This window comes from Hordeum vulgare, chromosome 7H (genome assembly GCF_904849725.1).
Source record: "Hordeum vulgare subsp. vulgare chromosome 7H, MorexV3_pseudomolecules_assembly, whole genome shotgun sequence".
In the NCBI taxonomy this organism is placed as follows: domain Eukaryota; kingdom Viridiplantae; phylum Streptophyta; class Magnoliopsida; order Poales; family Poaceae; genus Hordeum; species Hordeum vulgare.
This window is the reverse complement of record NC_058524.1, coordinates 285,297,286-285,318,346: the sequence shown is the minus strand read 5'-3', so window position 1 is coordinate 285,318,346 and position 21,061 is coordinate 285,297,286. Positions and strand designations below refer to the sequence as shown.

Here is a 21,061-nt window from a genome sequence, read left to right as displayed (position 1 = left end):
ACATATGAATGAAGGCTATCGTTTGCTGTTCCCACCCAACCATTCCATTCCCAAGCTTGTTCACGAAGTTCATCGATCTTTCCCAACCCCGAAAAACATCCATCACCAACCGTCATGCACTGGCTACAACTGCTGTTGGAGCTGAGATCCAAATCCAAGTGCAGCAAAAGCAAGAACCGTCCGGCCTCCCGCATGAACGAACGGGCTCGTTCACGGTCGGGGAGGGATGGATCCCTGGTATAACCCCGGCAAAAGTATCCCCGGCCGACATGGATACTAACCTACGACTCGCTCCTAGCTAGTTCCTCCTGCGCATGCACCGCCCCGCCGGCAATGAAAAAGCTAGACACCCGATCCGTGGTGGTGCAGCAGCACCCACCGCGGAATCGACGGATCGAACGCAGATCGGGACAGGAGGGGGAGGAGGGGAGGGGCGACAATGACTTACGACCGGGGACAAATCCAGTTGGGGTCGCCGGAGGAGTTCGCCGGCGTCGAGGGGTTGGGCGGCGGGGTGTCGAGGGGTTGGGAGGCAGGGCCTCGAGGGGACGGCGGTGGCGGTGGCTGCGGGTGTTTCCTCGAGGTCGGGCGACAAATCTACGAGGCCCCCCTCGAGGGCTCTAAACCGCGTGAAAAGGAGGATATAGGAGGGGGTCGGAGCGGATTGGGCCGTCGAAACCCCTTGTACCAAACGGGCCCTCGAGGTTTTACGGGGTTCGTGGGCCACCCGAGGAAATCCCAATCCCCCCTCGATCCTCTCCTACCAAGCCCACGATCCGCCTCCCATCTCTCTCCTCCCATCTCCCTCCTCAATCACCATCCGCCTCCGGCGCCGCTGCGCATCTACATCACCCACCCCGGGAATGACCACCGCACAATAGCCCTCCGCGCCATGCCCCTGCCCGTTCCCACCTCCCGCCTCCTCGCCGCCATCTCCGCTGCCGCGTCCTCAACTGCAGACCTCCGTCGCCTCTCCCACCTCCTCCTCACCCCCTACACCCCACTCCCCCCGCTCCGCTGCCTCAATACCCTCCTCATGGCGCTCGCCCGCCACCGCATGCTCCCGGACATGGAGTCCTTCGCATCCCGCATGCCCGCGCGCAACCTTCGCACGTACACCACCCTTATCAATGCCTACTGCCTCGCCGGCGACCTCCCTGCTGCCAAGCGGCATCTTGCCTCCCTACTCCGCGCTGGTCTTGTGCCTGACTCTCATGCGTATACCTCATTTGTTCTTGGATACTGTCGTGCCGGGATGCTTGCGCACGCCTGCCGGGTGTTCGTGCTAATGCCGCTCCGAGGATGCGCGCGCACTGTGTTCACGTACACTGCGCTGCTCCATGGGCTGTGTGGCGCCGGTATGGTGCGTGAGGCTGTGGCAGTGTTTGCTGGGATGCGGGCAGATGGGTGCACCCCTGACACGCATGTGTATGCCACGATGGTGCATGGACTGTGTGGGGCGGGGCGAACTGGTGAGGCAGAGGTTCTTCTCGCGGAGGCAATGGCTGAGGGTTTTGAGCCGAATGTGGTCGTCTACAATGCGCTGATTGATGGCTACTGCAATGCTGGGGACCTGGAGCTCGCGGTTAAAGTTTTTGAGAGCATGAATGTTAAGGGGTGTTCAGCGAACGTGCGAACGTACACTGAGCTGATATGTGGGTTCTGCAAATCTAGCAAGGTGGACAGAGCCATGGTGCTGTTCAGTCGGATGGTTGAGGCTGGTTTGGCACCAAATGTGGTGACATACACAGCCTTAATTCAGGGGCAGTGCAATTGTGGGCAGTTGAAATGTGCTTTTAGGATGCTCCAGTCAATGGAGGCCACTGGGCTAGTTCCTAGTGAGTGGACTTGCTCGGTGTTGATTGATGCTCTGTGCAAACGTGGAAGAGTTGGGGAAGCTCAGTTGTTTCTTGGATCTCTTATACAGAAAGGATACAGGGTGAATGAGATTGTCTACACCAGCTTGATTGATGGATTGTGCAAGGCAGGAAAGGTTGATGCTGCTGACAAGTTGATGCAGAAATTGGTTTCGCAGGGGTTTGTGCTAGACGCTCACACATACAGTTCACTAATTGATGGATTATGCAGGCAAAAGGAGTTGTCACAAGCGATGCTGGTGTTGGATGATATGATGGTGAAAGGAGTACAACCCAGTGCTGTCACGTATACCATTCTAATTGATGAACTTGTTAGGGAGCTAGGATCTGAAGGTTCAAAGAAGATACTTAATAAGATGATTGCGGTAGGAATTAAGCCTGATGTTTTCACCTACACAATATTTGTTCGCTCCTACTGTCATGAGGGAAGGATGAAAGATGCTGAACATATGATGGTTGAAATGGTTGATCAGGGCATTTTCCCTAATTTAGTGACATATAACACTTTGATTAGTGGGTATGCAAATTTAGGACTAGCCAGTCAAGCATTTTCAGTTTTCAAGCACATGGTTGCTAATAGGTGCAAGCCAAATGAGGAGTCCTACACGGTTCTGCTTAGATTATTGGTAAAGAAAAAATCCTCTAATAATATCCTTGCCAGCTCTGTTGACATATGGAAAATAGCAGAAGTAGAATATCTCCAGGAGCTTTTGGAGGAGGTGGTTAAGCTTCATTTGCTCTCAGACATTGAAATTTATAATTGTTTCCTTAGGTCTTTATGTCGAGTTGATAGATTGGAGGAAACCAAAATTTTGCTCAGTGAGATGCAGAGTGCTAACTTGATCCCTGGTGAGGATGTATATACTTCAATTATAGGGTGTTGTTGCAGACTAAAAATGCCAACAGAAGCGTTGACATTTCTTGATTCAATGACCAAGAGTGGTTATTTACCACGTATAGAGTCGTATAGGCATATTATTTGTTCTCTTTGTGAGGAGGGAAGTATTAAGACCGCTAAAAAGGTTTTGGGTGACATGTTATTGGAGGAATACAACTACGATGAGATTGTTTGGAAGATTCTGATTGATGGTCTATTGCGGAAGGGCAATGCTGCTGAGTGCTCGCTTCTGCTCTCAGTGATGGAGGGGCAGGATTATCGCCCTAGTGATGCATTGTATGCCAAGCTTACAGGTAAAGTAACAATTACAAATGATGCTCATGAAGTTACTCAATAAAATTATTAGACAAACCAATAAACTGCCGTGTTTTGATGGTCCATTGCCAAGGCATATGCATTTTCATGTCTCAGTTCCACTCCAGCATATCTTCTGCCCATTATTGGTTTCCTTTCCACAATTTGTGGCTTTCAGCAATGTATATAATCGTATGGAAGTTCTCAGTCATTTTATTTGATAGATTGTATGGAAGATGTCTAGTGGAATATGTTCATAATTCAGTTTAGTAACACTGGTAGATTACAACTCATACGATATTATGTAACAGCATAAACTATGAAAAGTCTTTCATCAATGGCCAAGAATTTACTACTTACTAATATGAAGGAAAATTTGATGTAAAAAATCACGCATTGTGTTCTGTAATGGAAACTGGGCTTTAGCTTGTTTGCATTTTTTTTGATATCATATTGTGTAGTTAAAAAGATTTGGATCTCATATATTTAATGCATTATGATGTAAAACTCTGTGATATAGCCCATATTAGTAGTATTAGACTTATTAGTCATTAGCAGATTTATGACATACTTTGTTGTGCCCTATTTTACTGCCGCTTGCCAAATTTTTTGCATTCCAGTATTGGCTCAGTATTGTTACCATCTGGAACTTCTTTTCTGTAGCCCCCCTTGATGTACATTTTCTATCAAAGTAGTGGTTCAGTCATTGTCGTTATACTGCAACAGTAAGTAAGAAATGCATTTTGCATCTTTCCTGTAATAGTCACTTGCTCTTTCGGCGGGCTGTTTCATCCCTTGGAGGAAGCACACCCTTTCAGAAGACCACACAAACTCCACATAGAATAGCTCTCAGCCAATGGCTAGACTTGTATGTGTCATGCATGCAACAGATTCTCAATATTGGGAACTTCTCCACCAACTCAGAGAGGAACGTGAGCAGTGCATTCTATTTTGCAGATGGCAAGGCCGTTGTTGTAAGAGGAAGAAAGAAGGTATTTTTTCAAATTATCTTCTGATTATGTTGTGTTTAATTGCCAACCATTGCTTCCTCTTTATCTTTTATGATGCACATTTTGCTTCGTCACTTTTGAGACAACTTCCTTTGTTGTTGAGTTATATTAAAATGCACGCAGTTTTATTGTTGTGCCCTGTACAACGTTTGTGTCTTGTACACTGAAGGATGTGCTTTTCTTTTTTCACCCCCCTCGGTATTTTGTTTGTCAGGATCAGGGATATTTAATTACCTGCTCGAAGAGATATATAAAACACCGAAGTTGAATTCTTTGCTGAGTTGATTGCTCTAACTTGGTGAAATTACTAGTTTTTAATGGTAAAGAACATGAATATTGACAATTATCTAAGTATGTTCCGGACAGCTCCTCGAAGAATACTTGAATGGTAAGCTGCATTTGCTTATTGCTTTCACCAATTTTGTACTTGAAATCTAATTATTTATAATTTCTATTCTGTAGGTAAATAGGATAGTCAAATTCTGGAAAATGCCATGGATTCAACTCATTGCTAATGCACCGAGTCAGCTTCTGTATATATATGCCGGTTCATAATACCGGCAGTGACCTCGATAGGGTGTTACGGATAACTGGAAGGTCAAAAGGGAGTCACACGAGGCAGTTACCCAGGTTCAGGCCCTCAAGGTGGAGGTAAAACTATACTCCTGCTTGATTTAATTGATGGTGATAGCCTGGTATGAGATCTATGATGTGGTGTGCAATGGAGAGATCGCTAATGATCACGTAGGTGTATCCAGATTAGATAATCTATGATCTAGTCCTAGGCCTTGCTTATACAGGGGACGAGGCCTAGGGTTTACAAAGTTCCAGGTTGGTTACGCCTGGCCGGGGATCCGCGGAGATCCCTGGGATAGCTTGTCTTGATCGCCAAGTAGATGGATGTTACCTGGTAAGGGCACCAACCTTTTAGAGGGCCTGGGCCGCACCATGGCCTGATGGGTCGACTTCCGCTCTGCTGGTGTACCCTTGTACATGGCATCGTCAGTAGCCCTCGAGTGCATCATGAGCTCGAGTGGATCTGGGTTGCAATTGAAATGAGTGTGCCGCCAGCCGGTAACAGGCTTGGGCCGCAACGTGGTCTGATGGGCTGATTCCTGGCCTGGTGGGCTGTCGGTGCACCAAAAGTTTGGGCCTTTGATGCCCCTTACTGGTGCACGGGCAGTTAGAGCCACATCCACGGCAGGGCTTGCCGGAGTCCGCGGGAGACTCGCACGAAGACACCCAAGACCACGAGCCCAGAAGACCGAAGACATAGCCCCCCGGCAAGACTCTTGCCAAGGGGGGCCAGCGAAGCCCCGGCAATGCCCTTGCTGGGAGAGTTAGCAACGCCCCAGTGCGACTCGTCCCCGACAGGATCTCAGCTCGCCCTTGTGCCAACGCAGCGGCCAGCTACCACCCCCGCCACTTGATACGTGTCGGTTCGCACGACGCGTGTCGAGCGGTATCTGGGGAAAAGAGTGCCGAAGGGACGCACCCTTGTCCCATCTCCGGGACACATGATGAAGCATTAAATGCGTCTGCTTAGACGCCGTGGACACCGTGTTTAGCTGTATATCTCGTGGGTGCACTGTGTCACTGTGCATCCCGTGAGAACCCTGTGCTGCCACTGTTGGTGACCCCTTAGACCTATAAAAGGAGGCCCTGGGCATGCACGAGAGAGGAGGTTAGCTAGTCAGTCAACCGAGACCTACCTAGCAATTCGTCTACTATCATCAAATACACACAAAGCAAGAGTAGGGTATTACGCTTCAGCAGCGGCCCGAACCTGGGTAAATTGTCCGCATTGTGCTGGCCGTTTGGTCTGCTCTTGGTGCATCCTTCTCCCCCGTTGAACCACAAGGGATCCTCGAGGTCCCATAGGTGCTCGTTCCGCACGACATCTCTGGCGCGCCAGGTAGGGGGGAAGAGGTGCGCTAATCTGACCTGGCGGTCGGAATTTCAGTTCCATCATCGTCAACGCCATGCCTCCCAAGAGAAGGGATGCAACGGTAACCGACCCACCCACGCCCGATATGCCTGTAGCTGCACAGGCTGGCGACGGGGCGGGAGTGGTCGGAGGAAGCGGAGGTCGCGAGCCTCCCCGACACTCCAGCGGCCAATCCTAGGCGAGCGACGCTGTTCGCAGCTACACCGGTGGTCCCCGCACCGGTGCGTCTGGAGACGGAGCTGCGCGACCCACGGGCGGCGCGGCGAACTCCAAGGACGGGCGGGCGCCCACTCAGGCACCCACGCCAACGCACACGCCGCGGCATTCCCAGGCCGCGTGCGATGAGCGACGCCGCCGCGGGAAATCTCCTGTGCATCCCGAGACCCAGGGCCACCACACGTCGGGAGGCTGGTGGGAGTGGCACACACGCATGGGATCATGACGGAGCTCCTTCTAACTCAGTTCGAAGTAAGAGCACCCCGCGCCCCTCACACCTCACGTCGATGCTGACGCTGGCGAAAGCGCTGGCCAGAGCGCAGATGCTCCTGGATTATCCTCCGGAAGCGAATAGGCAGGAGTGGAGGGCTATGATCCAGAGCCTCATCGCCCACGCAAATGGCGATGGACCGTTGCAGGGAGGGCCCTCGGGGCAACCATCCGTCGGGCCGACCCGCACCCATGGCGAGAAGGCCGCGGGCGGAGCGACCACGGTGCACTCCCCTCACGAGCAGCAGCGGCCGCCGCCTCCACGAGTCAACGTCTCCGATGACTCGACGGCATCGTCCGACTCACGGACCCGCCGCTACCAGCGCTAAGTCCTCAAGGAAAGGCGCAAAGAAGATGCCTGTACCAGAATCGAACGCAACTGGCAAGCGCGCCACCATTCGGATAAGCGCGCTGGGACCACTGTCGATGCACCCGCGCCAGGGTATCCTGGCGACCTGCCTTACGAGGTAGGCTGCCCAGCGTTTACTCGTGAGCTGCGGCGTGTCCAGTGGCCCAGTTCCCGCACCTTCAAGCCGGAGATTCCGGAAAAGTACGATGGTAAGACCCACCCGTCCGAGTTCCTGAGCATCTACACCATTGCGGTGCAGGCTGCCGGGGGCCGCGACGACAAGATACTAGGCAGCTACTTCCTGTTGGTGCTCAAGCCCAACGTTAGGTCGTGGTTGATGCACTTGCCCAAGAACTCCATCTCTTCTTGGACAGAACTGTGTCAGGACTTCGTTGGTGCCTTTACTGGTGGCCATCGAGCTCCTGGCTAGGAAAGTGACCTCCACCTCATTCCCCAGAAGGAAGGCGAGACTTTGCGCAAATACATTCAGAGGTTCAGCCGCATCCAACACAACATTTCGGACGTCCACCCTGCCGCCGTCATCAGTGCGTTCCACCAGAACGTGCGGAACCGCAAGATGCGAGAAGAGAAGGCAATGAACAGGATCCGGGATGTCGCCGAGCTCTTCGCTCTGGCTGACAAGTGTGCGAGGGCTGAAGAAGGGAGAAGGCTTCCTGGCGAGGAGGCTGGCGCGGAAACCAACTTTGAGGAGGAGGGCGCCGCCACCATGGCCAAAAAGAGCCGACGCAAGAAGCGCAAGAGCAAAGCCGTGTTTGCTGTCGAGGGGTCCGGCAACCCCGACACCGCGAAGAAGGCCAAGGCTGATGCCCCCGACAAGGATATTGCCGGATGTGCACCCTGCCAGGCCTTGGCGGCTGCCTACTGTTAGGAAGTATTAGTATTAGTCTAGGAGTCCTTATTAGTCTATTAGTATTAGTCTAGAAGTCCTTATTAGTCTATGTTTACTTTCCTTGCACTTCAAGTCTTGTGTAATATATATGTGCCCCTTGGGCCTTCAATAAACATTAGTTGCTTTCCTAACATGGTATTAGAGCTTAGGTTATTTTTTTCGGGCGCCGCAACTCGCCCACCCGATCCAATCTCGCGCGCTCCACGCCGCCTCGTCCTGCTCGATCTCCTCTCGATCTGAGCAGGGGCGGCTCGTTCTGCTGCTCGATATGAGCAGGGGCGACTCGTCCTGGACTCTTCTCAGCCTCCAGCCGCCGTCGCCTCTAGCCGCCGCCGCCTCCACCCGCCGCCGCCTCATTCCGCTGATCTCGCTGCTGTCCGCCGCCAGCTCGGGCTCCCGATGGAGGTGCGATCTCGCGCCGGATCCTGCTGTCGACGCGCGATCTCGCGCAGGATCCCGCTCGCGTCCGCCCGCCGCCGCCCCACCTTGCCGCTGCCTCATCCTGCCTGTCCGTCGCCGTCGATCTTGCTGCTGTCTGCCGAGCTCGAGGCGGCTTGGATCAAGCTGTCGACGCGGTTTCAGATCACGTCTGACTCGGTTTTTCCTTCTTCCGCTGCTGCTTCACGACACCACTAGCCCCGCGATCTGCCCGGCGCGTTACAGCTGCGTGGGCGTGTGACTGCTCGCCCCTGCTTCGGTGTGGGCAGCAGCTCCTGCTGCTACGTGGTGGTCCTGTTACTGTTCCTTGCAAGTAGCATGATGTTCCTGCTATGTGGTGCTCCTCTTGGCCGCCGCTGCCTCTGCTCCACACGTTGCTGCTGCTCCGCACGTTGCTGCTGCGTGCTACCTTCGTGCGGCATGTGCAGCTTTGCTTCCGTGTGCGTAGCTGCTGCTATCTTCTGCTACGCGGGCTACTGCTGCATGCATGTCTGCGCTGGTTGCTGCTAAACCATGAACCACATCTCTGTTTGATGTTCTCTTAATTACCATTAGTCCTTCCCGTTAGCAGCTAGCTTAAAAAAATAAATCCAATGTGGTTGTTTCGCAACTCGCCCTCCTGATCCAATCTCGTCTCGCTCGCAGCGGGCCTCCCCGCTCGATCTCCTCCACCCCGATCGCAGCCGCCGGCCTCGATCTCCTCGTCCCGCTCGAGCTCCTCATCCCCGGCTCGCGCTCGAGCTCGTCCCGCTCGAAGCTCCCGGTCCCGCTCCTGGCCGAGTCGCTCCTGTTGCTAGATCGAGGCCGTGCTCCCCGTCCTGCTCACCAGCGCTGGCCAGATCGGCATATCACGTCGCCCGTCCCGCCAGATCCTCGGCCGACTCCAGCGCTGCCTCGGCTCCAGCCGCCGGATCCTGCCGCCTCGCTGGCCCTGCTGGCTCTGCTGATCTGACTCTCCAGGCGCGGCTGCGGGCTTCCCCCAACGCGCCCCACCCTCTGCGCCAACAGGCTCTCGCAGCACGAGGCTGCCGATCCGCTGGACTCTGCCTTCCAGATCGGATCCGCTGGATCACTGGCTCCCCCTCCTGCCAGATCTCCTCTTGCGTGCTGCTGCTGCTGCTGGTGCTGGTTCTCCTCCTGCTGCCGTGGTCAACTGCTGTTGCCGAGGCCTGCTTTCAAAAAAAAACAAAACAAAAAAAAACTGCTGCTACGTGGTGCTGCTATATGGTGCTATTGGCCACCGCTGCCTCTGCTACACACGTGCTGCTTGCTGCTGCATGCTGCCTTGTGGTGGCGTGTGCTGCTTAGCCCCCGATTGCAGTCAATGTACATGCAGCTTGGTGGGTGATGTACTGCTTAGCTCCCGATTGCATGCTCTGCTCCCGCACGTCTAGCTCGCGTGCTACTGTTATTCCCTTCGCCATATATTATTTTTTCTCTTCCGCTGCCATCATCCCTAATCTAGTGTGTGTTTTCTATTAGCTTCCTTGTTTTCCGCTGCGTCCACCAAATCCGTTGATATTTTGTGTTTTCTCATGCCATGCGAGTCCACCATACCTTAGTCCGTCGGCCTTTTCTTTGGTCCTGATCCTTTCTATGCAACTTTTGTGGCCTACCTGCCCTTGTTGTTTTCTATAGGATTTTCTGGACTTCTTTTGCATTGTCGATCTACGTCCATCGTGCCTTATCCGCCGAGCTTCTTTCGCCGACGGTTGTCCTGGACTATGATTTTCTGGGCAACGCTTTCTTCTCTTGATGTGCCATCTTCTTTTGACAACCCATCTTCTCTTGATACTTATCTTCAAGTGATGCGGTGTCTACCTCTGATGTGCCATCTCTTCGTTCTCTCCTTCGGCGACTCGACAAGTTTTGAAGACTCTTTATGCTACGACGACACTCTCAAGACGCGGATTTGGATTATCATTTTTTTTAGTATGACACTTCTTCAAATGCAATGCTATTGCATACGCTTTGCATTTGAAGGGGGGGGGTGTTAGGAAGTATTAGTATTAGTCTAGGAGTCCTTATTAGTCTATTAGTATTAGTCTAGGAGTTCTTATTAGTCTATGTTTACTTTCCTTGCACCTCAAGTCTTGTGTAATATATATATGCCCCTTGGGCCTTCAATAAACATAAGTTGCTTTCCTAACACCTACAAGCCGGAAGGCTCCGTCAAGCAATACTGCAAGATCCATCGCACCAAGGGCCACGACCTCCAGAACTGCCGACAAGTGGAGCAACTCGTCGAGAAGCAAAAAGCTGAATACGAGAAGCGGGACAAGGAGAAGGCCCAGGAAAGTGCTGAAGGATCCGGCAAGCAACGGGACGGCCGCCGCGGCAGGGCCAAACAGAGGAAGGAGAAGCCCGCCCGTGGCAGCGACAAGGGAAAGGAGGAGGAGGAGGAAGATGACGCCAGCCAGGAGGACGACGGGTCCAGCGACCAAGAGTTCCCGAAGGCTACGGATATGATGTGCGTTGACGGAGGCGCTTCGCTGTATTCTTCTCACAGCCGCCTTAAAAAGTGGACTCGTGAAGCGAATGCGGTAGAACCCTCTATCGATGCCCGCAAGCCGCTTAAATGGTCCCACACGCCCATCATCTTTGACGCTGAAGATCATCTTGATAGCACAACAGCGATCGGGTGCTTGCCGTTGTTGGTTTCCCCAACAATCCGCAACCTCAAGGTGACAAAGATGCTGGTTGATGGTGGGGCCGACATGAATATGATCTCGCCCGACGTGATCAAGAGGCTGCAGATCCCCGATGAGGATCTCGAGGAGACAGGCTCGTTTCAGGGGATTGGTCCCGGGAAGATCCAACCAAAAGGGAAGGTTTCGCTGCCGGTAACATTCGGCAGCGACATGAACTACAGGACGGAGAAGGTTGTCTTTGACGTTGCCGAGATTCCATTGGGGTATAATGGGATCCTTGGCCGCCCTGCGCTGGCCAAGTTCATGGCCGCATCGCATTATGCCTACAACACGTTGAAGATGCCTGGGCCGATGAGCGTCATTGTCATCAACTCCGACAAGAAGGATGCGCTCATCTGCACCAACCAGCTCTACCGGCAAGCAGTTACAATGCTTGCCGCCAACACACCCGCTCCTGCCGCTGGAGCAGGAGGAAAGAAGAAGACTGGCAAGAAGGCCTCCTGCACACCCTCTGGCAAACGCACCTCCTTGCAGTGCTGCGTGGCTGTCGACGATGTGCCGGAGAGCTCCAACGTCGGGAGCAGGAAGCCCAGGGCAGCTCCACCAGAGACCAAGAAGGTGCCCGCCAAGGAGGATGGCATGGGGGGGAACTTTCACCATAAGTTCCACCCTTGACGGCAAATAGGAATGCGCGCTCATTACTTTCCTGCGGGTGAATCTCGATGTGTTTGCATGGCAACCATCTGATATCCCCGGAGTTCCCAGGAAGGTAATCGAGCACCACCTTGCCGTCTGCCCTCATGCGCGGCCCGTCAAGCAGAAGGTTCGGTAGCAAGCTCTGGAACGGCAAGAGTTCATCGCCGAGGAGATCGAGAAGCTAGAGGCGGCAGGTTTGGTTAGGGGAGTTATCCATCCTACATGGTTGGCCAATCCAGTTGTAGTGCGCAAGGCGAATGGCAAATGGAGGCTGTGTATCGACTTTACTGATGTCAATAAAGCCTGTCCGTAGGATCCCTTCCCCTCTCCGCGCATCGACCAGATTGTGGACTCCACTACTGGCTGTGACCTGCTATCGTTCCTAGACGCATACTCAGATTATCATCAGATCTTCATGGCCGAGGAAGATGAAGAAAAGACCGCGTTTATCACCCCCTGCGGCACGTACTGCTTCGTACGTATGCCCTTTGGGTTGAAGAACGGCGGTTCAACATTTGCAAGGGCAATCCAGATCTGCTTTGAGCCACAACTCCATAGAAATATGGAGGCTTACATGGATGATGTAGTGGTCAAGACCAAGGACAAGGCGACGCTTGTACAAGACCTGGAGGAGACGTTTGCCAACCTGCACAAGATCAACTTGAAGCTCAACCCCGAGAAATGCGTGTTTGGCGTTCCATCCGACAAGCTTCTCGGGTTCTTTGTGTCTCAGTGCCGGATTGAGGCGAACCCAGACAAGATCAAGGTCATCGAACAGATTGAGGCACCCAAGCGCGTCAAGGATGTGTGTCGCCTTGCCGGCTGCGTTGCAGAATGGACTGCGACCATTCAGAGCAGGGCCCTGGCGGAGTTCATTGCAGAATGGACCCCAACGCCAGACGAAGAAATTCAAGAAACGGCTCTCCCCGACAAGGAAACGAGCCAAGAATGGATCATGTATTTTGATGGAGCTTTCTCACTACAGGGTGCTGGTGCCAGCGTGCTGCTTGTAGCACCCATCGGAGAGCACCTCAAGTACGTAATCTAGATGCATTTTCCCCGGGAGAAGTCAACAAACAACACTGCTGAGTACGAAGGCCTGCTTGCCGGTCTCAGGATCGCGGCAGACCTCGAAATCAAGAAGCTCATCGTCAGAGGCGATTCACAACTTGTTGTCCGCCAAGTCAACAAAGATTACCAGAGCCCATGGATGGAAGCCTATGTAGACAAGGTGAGAAAGATGGAAGAGCGCTTTGATGATCTGCAAACAGAGCACATCCCACGTGCTGAAAATACCATTGCCGACGACCTGTCAAAACGCGCCGCCCTCAAGTTACCTGTGGAACCAGGGACTTTTGTGCTCCGTCTAACTCAATCGTCCGTAGCACCGTCAACATGGCCAGACAAGAGAAGGAAGCTGAACTCTGGCCAGTACTTCCCTGCAGAGCTCCCAGGAGCCGCCGGCAAGAGTGTCTCGACTTGAGGATGTCGGGCTGCAACTAGGTTCTTGTGTTAATGCTTTGAACTTCTTAGATCATAGCATCTAGTATCAGGTGCACGCCCTCTCCGTCGACGGCCATACCATCACAGATCAGGAAGAGATGGCGCAAGTAGCGTTCGCGCACTTCGACCAACTCTTCGGTCGTCCTTCTGTCGCGAATGCTCGCTCAACCTGGACAATCTCATCGAGCCATGCGACTTAGCAAGTCTAGATGCACCATTCAGTCATGAGGAGATATGGAATGCCGTCAAACTGCTCCCGGCGCGGAAAGCGCCTGGGTCGGACGGGTTCACGGTCGAATTCCTGAGAGCTTGCTGGAGTATTATTCGACAAGACATCCTGGATGTCTTCCAACAACTGTATGAGCTACGCGTCCGTGGCTTCTGCAAACTTAACCAGGCGCTATTGATCCTGCTGCCCAAACGCGCCGACGCGAGCGAACTTGGCGACTATCGGCCGATCTGCCTGATACACCTCATGGCAAAAATCTTGACGAAGGTGCTATCGCTCCCGCTAGCTCCCAGACTTGGTGGTCTGGTTAGCCGCAACCAGAACGTGTTCATCCCCAACCGGAGTCTCCATGACAACTGGTCCTGGTTAGGCAGTTGCTCAAGATGCTACACGACCTAAAGGCTCCGCGGATCATGTTGAAATTGGACCTCGCGCGGGCCTTCGATTCCATATCATGGCCTTTACTCTTTGGGGTTCTCACCCGATATGGTTTTGGAACCAGGTTTCGGGAGTGGTTGGCGATCTTACTTGCGACGTCCAGCACCCGCGTCATGCTCAACGGCGAGCCCAGGCCACCGAGCCCGGGCCACCCATCTGGTTTCGCTGTGGCCTGCGCCAGGGAAACCTGACGTCCCCACATCTCTTTGTGCTCGCCGTGGACACCCTTAGCCGCCTCATTCGACGCGCCCATGAGTGCAGAATACTTCGCCCGTTCCACCATAGACGTGACATCCCGACGATCTCCGTTTATGCCGACGACGTCATGGTGTTCTGCCACGCCACGCAGGAAGACGTGGCTGCCATCAAGGGGATCCTCACCTTGTTTGGCAGAGCAACCGGGCTTAGAGTCAACTACGTCAAGAGCTCGGCTACCATCATCCATGGCAACCCCGACACTACAACGATGATCACTCAACTGGGATGGCTGGTGGTCGAATTGCCTATCACTTACCTGGGCATCCTGCTGACGCTCCGCCGCCCCACTGCAACCCCTCGTCGATTCGGTGGTGGCTAGGCTCCCGGCATGGAAGGTATGGTTCATGAACAAAGCTGGGCGACTAGCGCTGGTAAAGTCTGTTCTGAGCTCAATACGGATCCACCAGCTGCTCGCATTTGCCCCTCCAAAGAAGACCTTAAAACAGCTCGAGAAACTACAATGGGGATTTCTTTGGGCCGGCCGCGCCACTGCCAACGGAGGGCGCTGTCATGTCAACATGCGCCACACCTGTCGGCCCGTTGAATATGGTGGCCTTGGGATCCACGATCTGGAGTGCACAGGTCTGGCGCTTCGGCTGTGATGGATGTAGCCCGCACGGACACCGAACAGGCATGGCTAGGACTAGACCTACAGTTCACGAAGGAGGAGAGTGCGATGTTTTTTGCATCCACCAGTATGGCCCTTGGCGACGGATTGACAGCCCTTTTCTGGAAGATCCGATGGATACATGGACAATCAGTCCGGGAAATTGCCCCCATGCTATACCAGTGCATCCCCAAGCGGCGACGCAGAACGAGAACGGTGGCAGAGGGCCTCCACGGGAACGCCTGGGCCCGCGACATTCAAGGAACCTTTGGGATACACGAGATAGGTCAGTGCCTGCTACTCTGGCAGGCTGCCCAACAATTCGCCCTCTCGACTGAGCCCGACCGGCTGCTTTGGAAATGGACGGCCAGCGGCACATACACGGCGCAGTCTTGCTACGTCGCCACATTCCAGGGATCCACTCGCTGCTCCTCTTGGAAGCTCATCTAGAAGGGTTGGATGCCGCCCCGCGTCAGATTCTTTCATTGGCTCGCCAACAAAGGCCGATGCTGGACGGCAACGAGACTTGCCCGACGCGGCCTGGAGCACCACCCGAGGTGCCTCCTCTATGACCAAGAGCCAGAGACAATCCATCACTTGCTTCTAGCATGCCCATTGGCCAAGCAAGCTTGACACACCATTCTGGACTGGACGCACATACCAGTGCAACCACCAGGTAACAAACCTACCTTGCATGACTGGTGGCAACGAGCGAAGGAGCAAACCCCGTCCGCACTCCACAAGGCTCCACAATCCATCACAATGCTTGTCCCCTGAATGATTTGGAAACAACGGAATGATTGTGTCTTCAACAACGTGAGACCCTCGATAGAAGCATTAGTTGATAGGATCAAAGTAGAAGCCAAATGTTGGGCACAAGCTGGGGCACAAGGGTTGAGATTTGTGCTGCCCGCCTCCTGGGACGTCCATTGATGACGAACTGGCCTTGTAACAATCACCTCTTAGGAGGCCTGTAATCTCTCACCTTTTCAATGAAACGAAACGCAAGCGCTCCTTGCGTTTTCTTGAAAAAAAACTTAGAAGAAATCTTTAAACTGCAGGAGGAAGCTAAGTTAAAAACATGCATATTACTTTGGCGATGGTGGCATGAAAGAAATAATGCAAGTAAAGGGAATGTTGTGAAAACATCAGATGAAATATGCTCTTCTATTGACTATCACTTCTTGAATATCATGAAGGCACATGAAGGAAAGACGCTAGTTCAACAACCAAGGCGCAAATGGTCAAGTCCACCCGCTGGAATCCTAAAGATCAACACTGATGCAACTTTCCATGGAAACTCAAACGATGGAGGCCGTGGCTTTGTGGCTTTGTTATTAGAAATGATAAAGGTGAAACTCTAGTTGCACGTGCAGGCAAACTAGAATGGGTGGCTGATACTTTCTAATCTGAAGCTATGGCCAAATGGGGTTGTAACAAAGTAATGCTAAAGACAGACTCAGTTCAGTTAAAGAAGGTTATATGTAGTGAAGAATATGATCTGTCTGCACTTGGGACCATGTTTAAAGAGATTAAGTATCAGCTTCATGTAGGGTTTTCTGAAGCGTGTGTTGTAAATTGCCCCAGAGCATATAATCTCGTGGCACATAGGTTAGCAGCGTTCAGTGCCAGTTTAAACTTTGATGAGTGTGTTACTTGGTTGGGGCATCTCCCAGAGTTTGTACTGAACTTTGTAGCTGGCGACCTGCCTAGCAATGATATGTAGGAGGAATGCAATCGTGTTCCGTTTAAAAAAAAAGGCACCGGTAACCCTTGTGATCGGATTGGTAACCTAAGAAAACGCACGCAGTCGCTGAGGTGTTGGGACAGTAGAGGCACCCGAACACCCGGAGATGACCGTAGTTTGGTTTGGTACGGTAGAGGGCTTCATAAGGGGTGGCTTGTGCATCAAGAATTTTAGCGGGTTGAAGATTGAGAACATGGGTGGCTACGCTGAGCGCTTCAGCCCATAGACGTGGTGGTGCGGAGGCCTGAATGAGCAAAGTGCGAACAACGTCATCGGAAAAATGAATGGCACGTTCAGCTTTGCTGTTCTGCGGCGAGGTGTAGGGGCATGAGAAGTGCATGGTGGTGCCGACAGGGAGGAGGAAGGAGCGGTTGGCGGTGTCGCCATTGTCACACTGGATCATGCCGGTGGTGCGGTGAAAGTGTGTGCGTATGAAGGCATGGAAGGCACGTCAAATTTAAGATGAAGAGAAAAAGTCCAATGAAAATGCGTACAATCATCTATAGTAATGAGATAATATTTGTAACCGGATGCACTGGGGAGAGGGGATGTCCATAAGTCGCAGTGTATTAACACAAAGGGATCCGAAGAAGTTGTATTAGATGATGAAGAAGGAAGGTGAACGTGTTTGCCTAATTGACAAGCATGGCACAAGCACCCGACACCGTCACGTTTATTACAAGAAGTAAAAAAGGTTATTAAACGACGTATGGGCTCCGGGATGTCCGAACCGGCGGTGCCAGAGATCCATGACCTGCGTGACGGCGAGAGCAACTCGAGGAGACGGGGCGAAGATGTTGCATCGAAGAAGTTCTGCCTTGGTGATGTAATCTTTCACAGATAAGCCGTACGGATCACATTGCACGGAAGGAGATGGGCGGAAAGAAGATTTTTGATGATTGAGAGTGCAACTAGAACATTGCTAAGATGCAAGGGACGATCAAGACTACATATAATACCTGCACCAGTATGGGTAATAGGGATGGAAGCACCGTTCCCTACATGGGATAGCTGGATGACTCGGTCGAGAATGTGAGCATACCTGGGTTTGAGGCGCGGTGAGTCGAGGCACCAAAGTCGGCGAACCAGCTGCTGCCCGGAGATTGCAGGGACACTTTGTGCAGGTCACCTATTAGAGCCATCTGGCTGATGCCAGAAGTGTCGGGAGCGGGTGAGGTAGTGGCGCCGGCAGCATGTACGGCTGCGGAGGAGCGGCAGTGTGGTGCCCGTACTACCCACCGTTGTAGTGGAGAGGCGCAAAGGCGGAGAGTGGTGCGGACGAGACCCGAGCAGGCCCGACGCCGTGGTTAGAAGCTGTGTGGGAGACGCTGAGGACAGAGGTCAGCTCGTCTTGCAATAACATACCTATGGCGACGTCGAAGGGATACGGAGGCGAGGCCTTCTCACGAACCAGCTGACTGACGAGATTGTCAATTTACGGGCTTGCCGATGTTTCGGAGCTCATCGGTGACCTTCTTGAGACGAGTATAGTACGTTGCCACGGAGGAGTCCTCTTGCCGGGCGTTGTGGAGCTCGGCTTTGAGGTGGATATGCTGGGATCGCCTGTTGTTGATGAAGAGCGACTCTAGCATAGACCAGATGGCATCAGCCGTGGCGCGGCTGTCTTGGACGAGGCCGAGGAGGTCGAGACGTGGTCCATCACGCGGTAATGCTGCATGGTCTCCACCATGAGACCCCGCCACATGGTGTAGTGTGTGCCGGCCATGTCAAGGATCACATGCGGCTCGTTCCGGATGACCACGCCGTCAACTCGAGCTGCATGGGCGAGGGCTGCAGCCTGTGCCGTAAGGAAGGCATGAGGTTAGGGCGCAGTTTGGAGAGGGAGCATTTGGGTAGACAGGGGAGAAGACGATGGAGGGGAGGTGGCCGGCGGAGAGAAAGACGACGCCGACATGGAAGCCGTGGCGGATCATGGCAGAAGCGGTTGTCTCAGGAAGAAAAATCTGATACCATGTTGAATGAAAATGTTGAGCTCAAAACACACATTATATTAGCCTTCGAACCCAGTAACTGGTCGACAGTCAGGTCTATGATAGGCTGAATCTGCGCTTTAGTTAATAAAACTTTCTCATAGAGGGTGGAACGCCAAGATGTTTACAAGAAAAATCAAGCATCTCACATGGCAGATGTTTTTGAATTGCAGCGACCTCTTATCTCATTGCATTGGATAAGGAACGCATTGTTTTTCTGCACATTTATCCATAGACCCGAGGCTTCACAAAAAAGCTGCAAGATATCAAGCACAATATCGATATCTTAGCAGACGGGCAGAGAAAGATGACGACATCATCTGCATACAGGGTGATATACGGTGTTGAATCACCGTAGAGGAGAGGAGAGGCTGCATGTAACGACCAAGATGCGGTCTTTTCCGATCTGGGGGTCGAGGCCCCCGATTAGGAAAGAAGCGCATCTAGGTGTTTTGCAAGCAAGTAAACATAGCACTTAATAAAAAAATAAAGTAGACAATCTGGGATTCAACTGTCTTCTTATTAAAATACAGAGTACAACGCAGATACAAACAAGGTAGTTCCGGTACGGACTACAAAACAAGGAAAATGCTATGCTACCCGCTGCAGGCCCACGATCACGACCACGGCTCAGTCCTCTGGATAGTTCACGTAGAGGCGATCTGTCTCCTCGTCGTACTGCCACGCCAGCTGGGTGCCGTCGGGATCATCTGCCTCTGGGGTACCTGTACCTGCTGGGAGTTTCGGAGGAATCCGTGAGTCACGGGGACTCAGCAATCTAAGACCTTGGTGCCAGATCTAGTCATGTTATTGGGTAAGGAAGGGATGAAGTGTGTCAGGCTGCTGCATCCGAAGGTTGAATAAGTGGCTAGCTTACGCGAAAGAAGAAGCGACAGTGTTCTATACTACCGGTCGTGAATACTTGATCAGAAAGTGATCCTGAACACCTACCTACGGCATTCATAACCCCACCGTGTTCTCGATCGAAGAGAGATCTTCGAAGGAACAGTCACGGTTACGCACACAGTTGGCATATTTTATTAGTTTATATTTAAGTTTTCTAATACCGGATGTTAACAAAATATTCCAAGTTGTCACATAACCGCGGGCACGGCTTTCCGAAAGATTAAACCCTGCAGGGGTGCTCCAACTAGTCCATCACAAACGAACACAGGCCGCAAAGGCATCCTATATCACGAATCTCGTGATCTCGTCGGATTCCTTAGGGGAAAACCTCAACTCCGGGGAAAACCAAAGCTTCACCGGGATTCCGTACGCAAGATATACCGCTAAGGCAAGACAAGACTAGCAGGACCTCCCGACGTGTCGACGACCCTGATAAGAGCCGCGTATCTCAGTCTCAGGACACGCCGGATGAGTCACACTACAGGTATACCAAACCTCAGGTTGCCCTGTGGTGGCCCCATAGTCTGCCCAGTTTGGACCAACACTCATGAGGAGCACTGGCCCGGGTTGTTGATTAAGAAACCTCGGGGTAGCTATTCCCTATGCAGTTTTTTTATTAAGTGATTAGCAAATAGTACCAATGTTGGGTCCTGCCGGACAAGCCTTAACACTACGCGATTTATCAAGGGGGTCCCCATAACAACCCCGAACGTGTTAGGAGCGATCATTATGGAATCAAACACCGGTAACCGGTAACTAAGGCGGCAATAACGGAACAAGACACCCGGCAAAAGGCTAGGCCTCCCGTCATTTACCAAATATATAGATACATTAATTAAATAACAGAAATTAATATAATGATATCAAGCTCATGGCAACTCATGAGTTATAAACACCTGCAACTAACAATGCTAACATTAGTAGCTGAGCAAGCCTACCTAGCCATACAAATTTGCTAGGAAAGAGTAAGGTGTTTGGGCTCATGGCATATGAAGAGGCAATATATTTTCAGTGGTAGGCAGCGAGCAATATGACGTGGAATCGAAACTAACATAACAAGTCTAGATATGGGATCAAGGTCATGTCATCTTGCCTGTGATATCCTCAGCTTGGAATGGTTCTGGATCGTCCTGCAAGTACTCTCGTGACTCCACGTAATCGGTCTCCGCTCCCGGTGCTACCCAACACAAGAATAACAGCCAATGAACAGCAGCACCACAAAATGCAACAATCACATGATGCATGAGATGAAAGTTGAGCATGCACCACTATTTCTAACACTAGCACAAGCAAGATAAACTACAACGAGTTCCTGGACAGAACTTTGCACTAAACTATTTGGACATGCATGGAAATGATATGGACAGATGCATCTCGTTAAAACGGTGCAAAACCATATAAAGAACTTTGCAAACGGAGCTACGGATCAACGGGAATCAACGAAACACGATATGAAGCCCTACGTGAAAGATTCATCACCACACACACAATCGGCACAAATCTGGTGTTCCCAGGTTGCCAAGACATATATTAACCCAACATGAACGAAATGGAGCAAGGTAGAACACCCCAACAACAATTAAACACAAACTTTGAACAAAATGTCAAAACTACGCAATCTGCCAGTTTCTGCATCTTAGCTGTTTGAGAGCAACATGCAACATAGCTACAGGTCTTCAAACATGACAAATAATATATGTGGATGTTGCCAACCAAGAACACTACCATCTCCAGCAAGAATCACAGCAAAAGGAATTAAACCCTAGAAGATACAAGGCCACAAACTTTCCCAAAACCATCAGTTCTCAGGGACTTAGTGAAAATT

At 52.1% G+C, this 21,061-nt stretch overlaps 1 protein-coding gene across 5 annotated transcripts; it reads left to right on the top strand.

Moving 5' to 3' along the window:
• The first annotated feature begins 758 nt into the window (after positions 1 to 758).
• On the top strand, positions 759 to 16,329 carry LOC123407438 (pentatricopeptide repeat-containing protein At5g65560). 5 transcript variants are annotated; one of them, XR_006612606.1, is made up of 5 exons: positions 759 to 3,068; positions 4,027 to 4,061; positions 4,294 to 4,467; positions 4,542 to 4,730; positions 15,792 to 16,329. XR_006612606.1 is itself a non-coding variant. In XM_045100574.1 (2 exons), the coding sequence occupies exons 1-2, from the start codon at positions 893 to 895 to the stop codon at positions 3,762 to 3,764; spliced, it is 2,208 nt and encodes a 735-aa protein (XP_044956509.1). In that variant the 5' UTR covers positions 759 to 892; the 3' UTR covers positions 3,765 to 3,820. The 5 variants fall into 5 exon arrangements, 2 of the variants coding, with proteins under 2 accessions (XP_044956509.1, XP_044956508.1); XR_006612607.1 differs by lacking the exon at positions 15,792 to 16,329 and adding an exon at positions 15,654 to 15,785; XR_006612608.1 differs by lacking the exons at positions 4,542 to 4,730; positions 15,792 to 16,329 and having other exon boundaries at positions 3,833 to 4,061; positions 4,294 to 4,358.
• Positions 16,330 to 21,061: the final 4,732 nt, after the last annotated feature.

Excerpts from the sequence above, each read along its gene's own strand:
- LOC123407438 (XM_045100573.1), top strand. The coding sequence starts at position 893 with ATGCCCCTGCCCGTTCCCACCTCCCGCCTCCTCGCCGCCATCTCCGCT.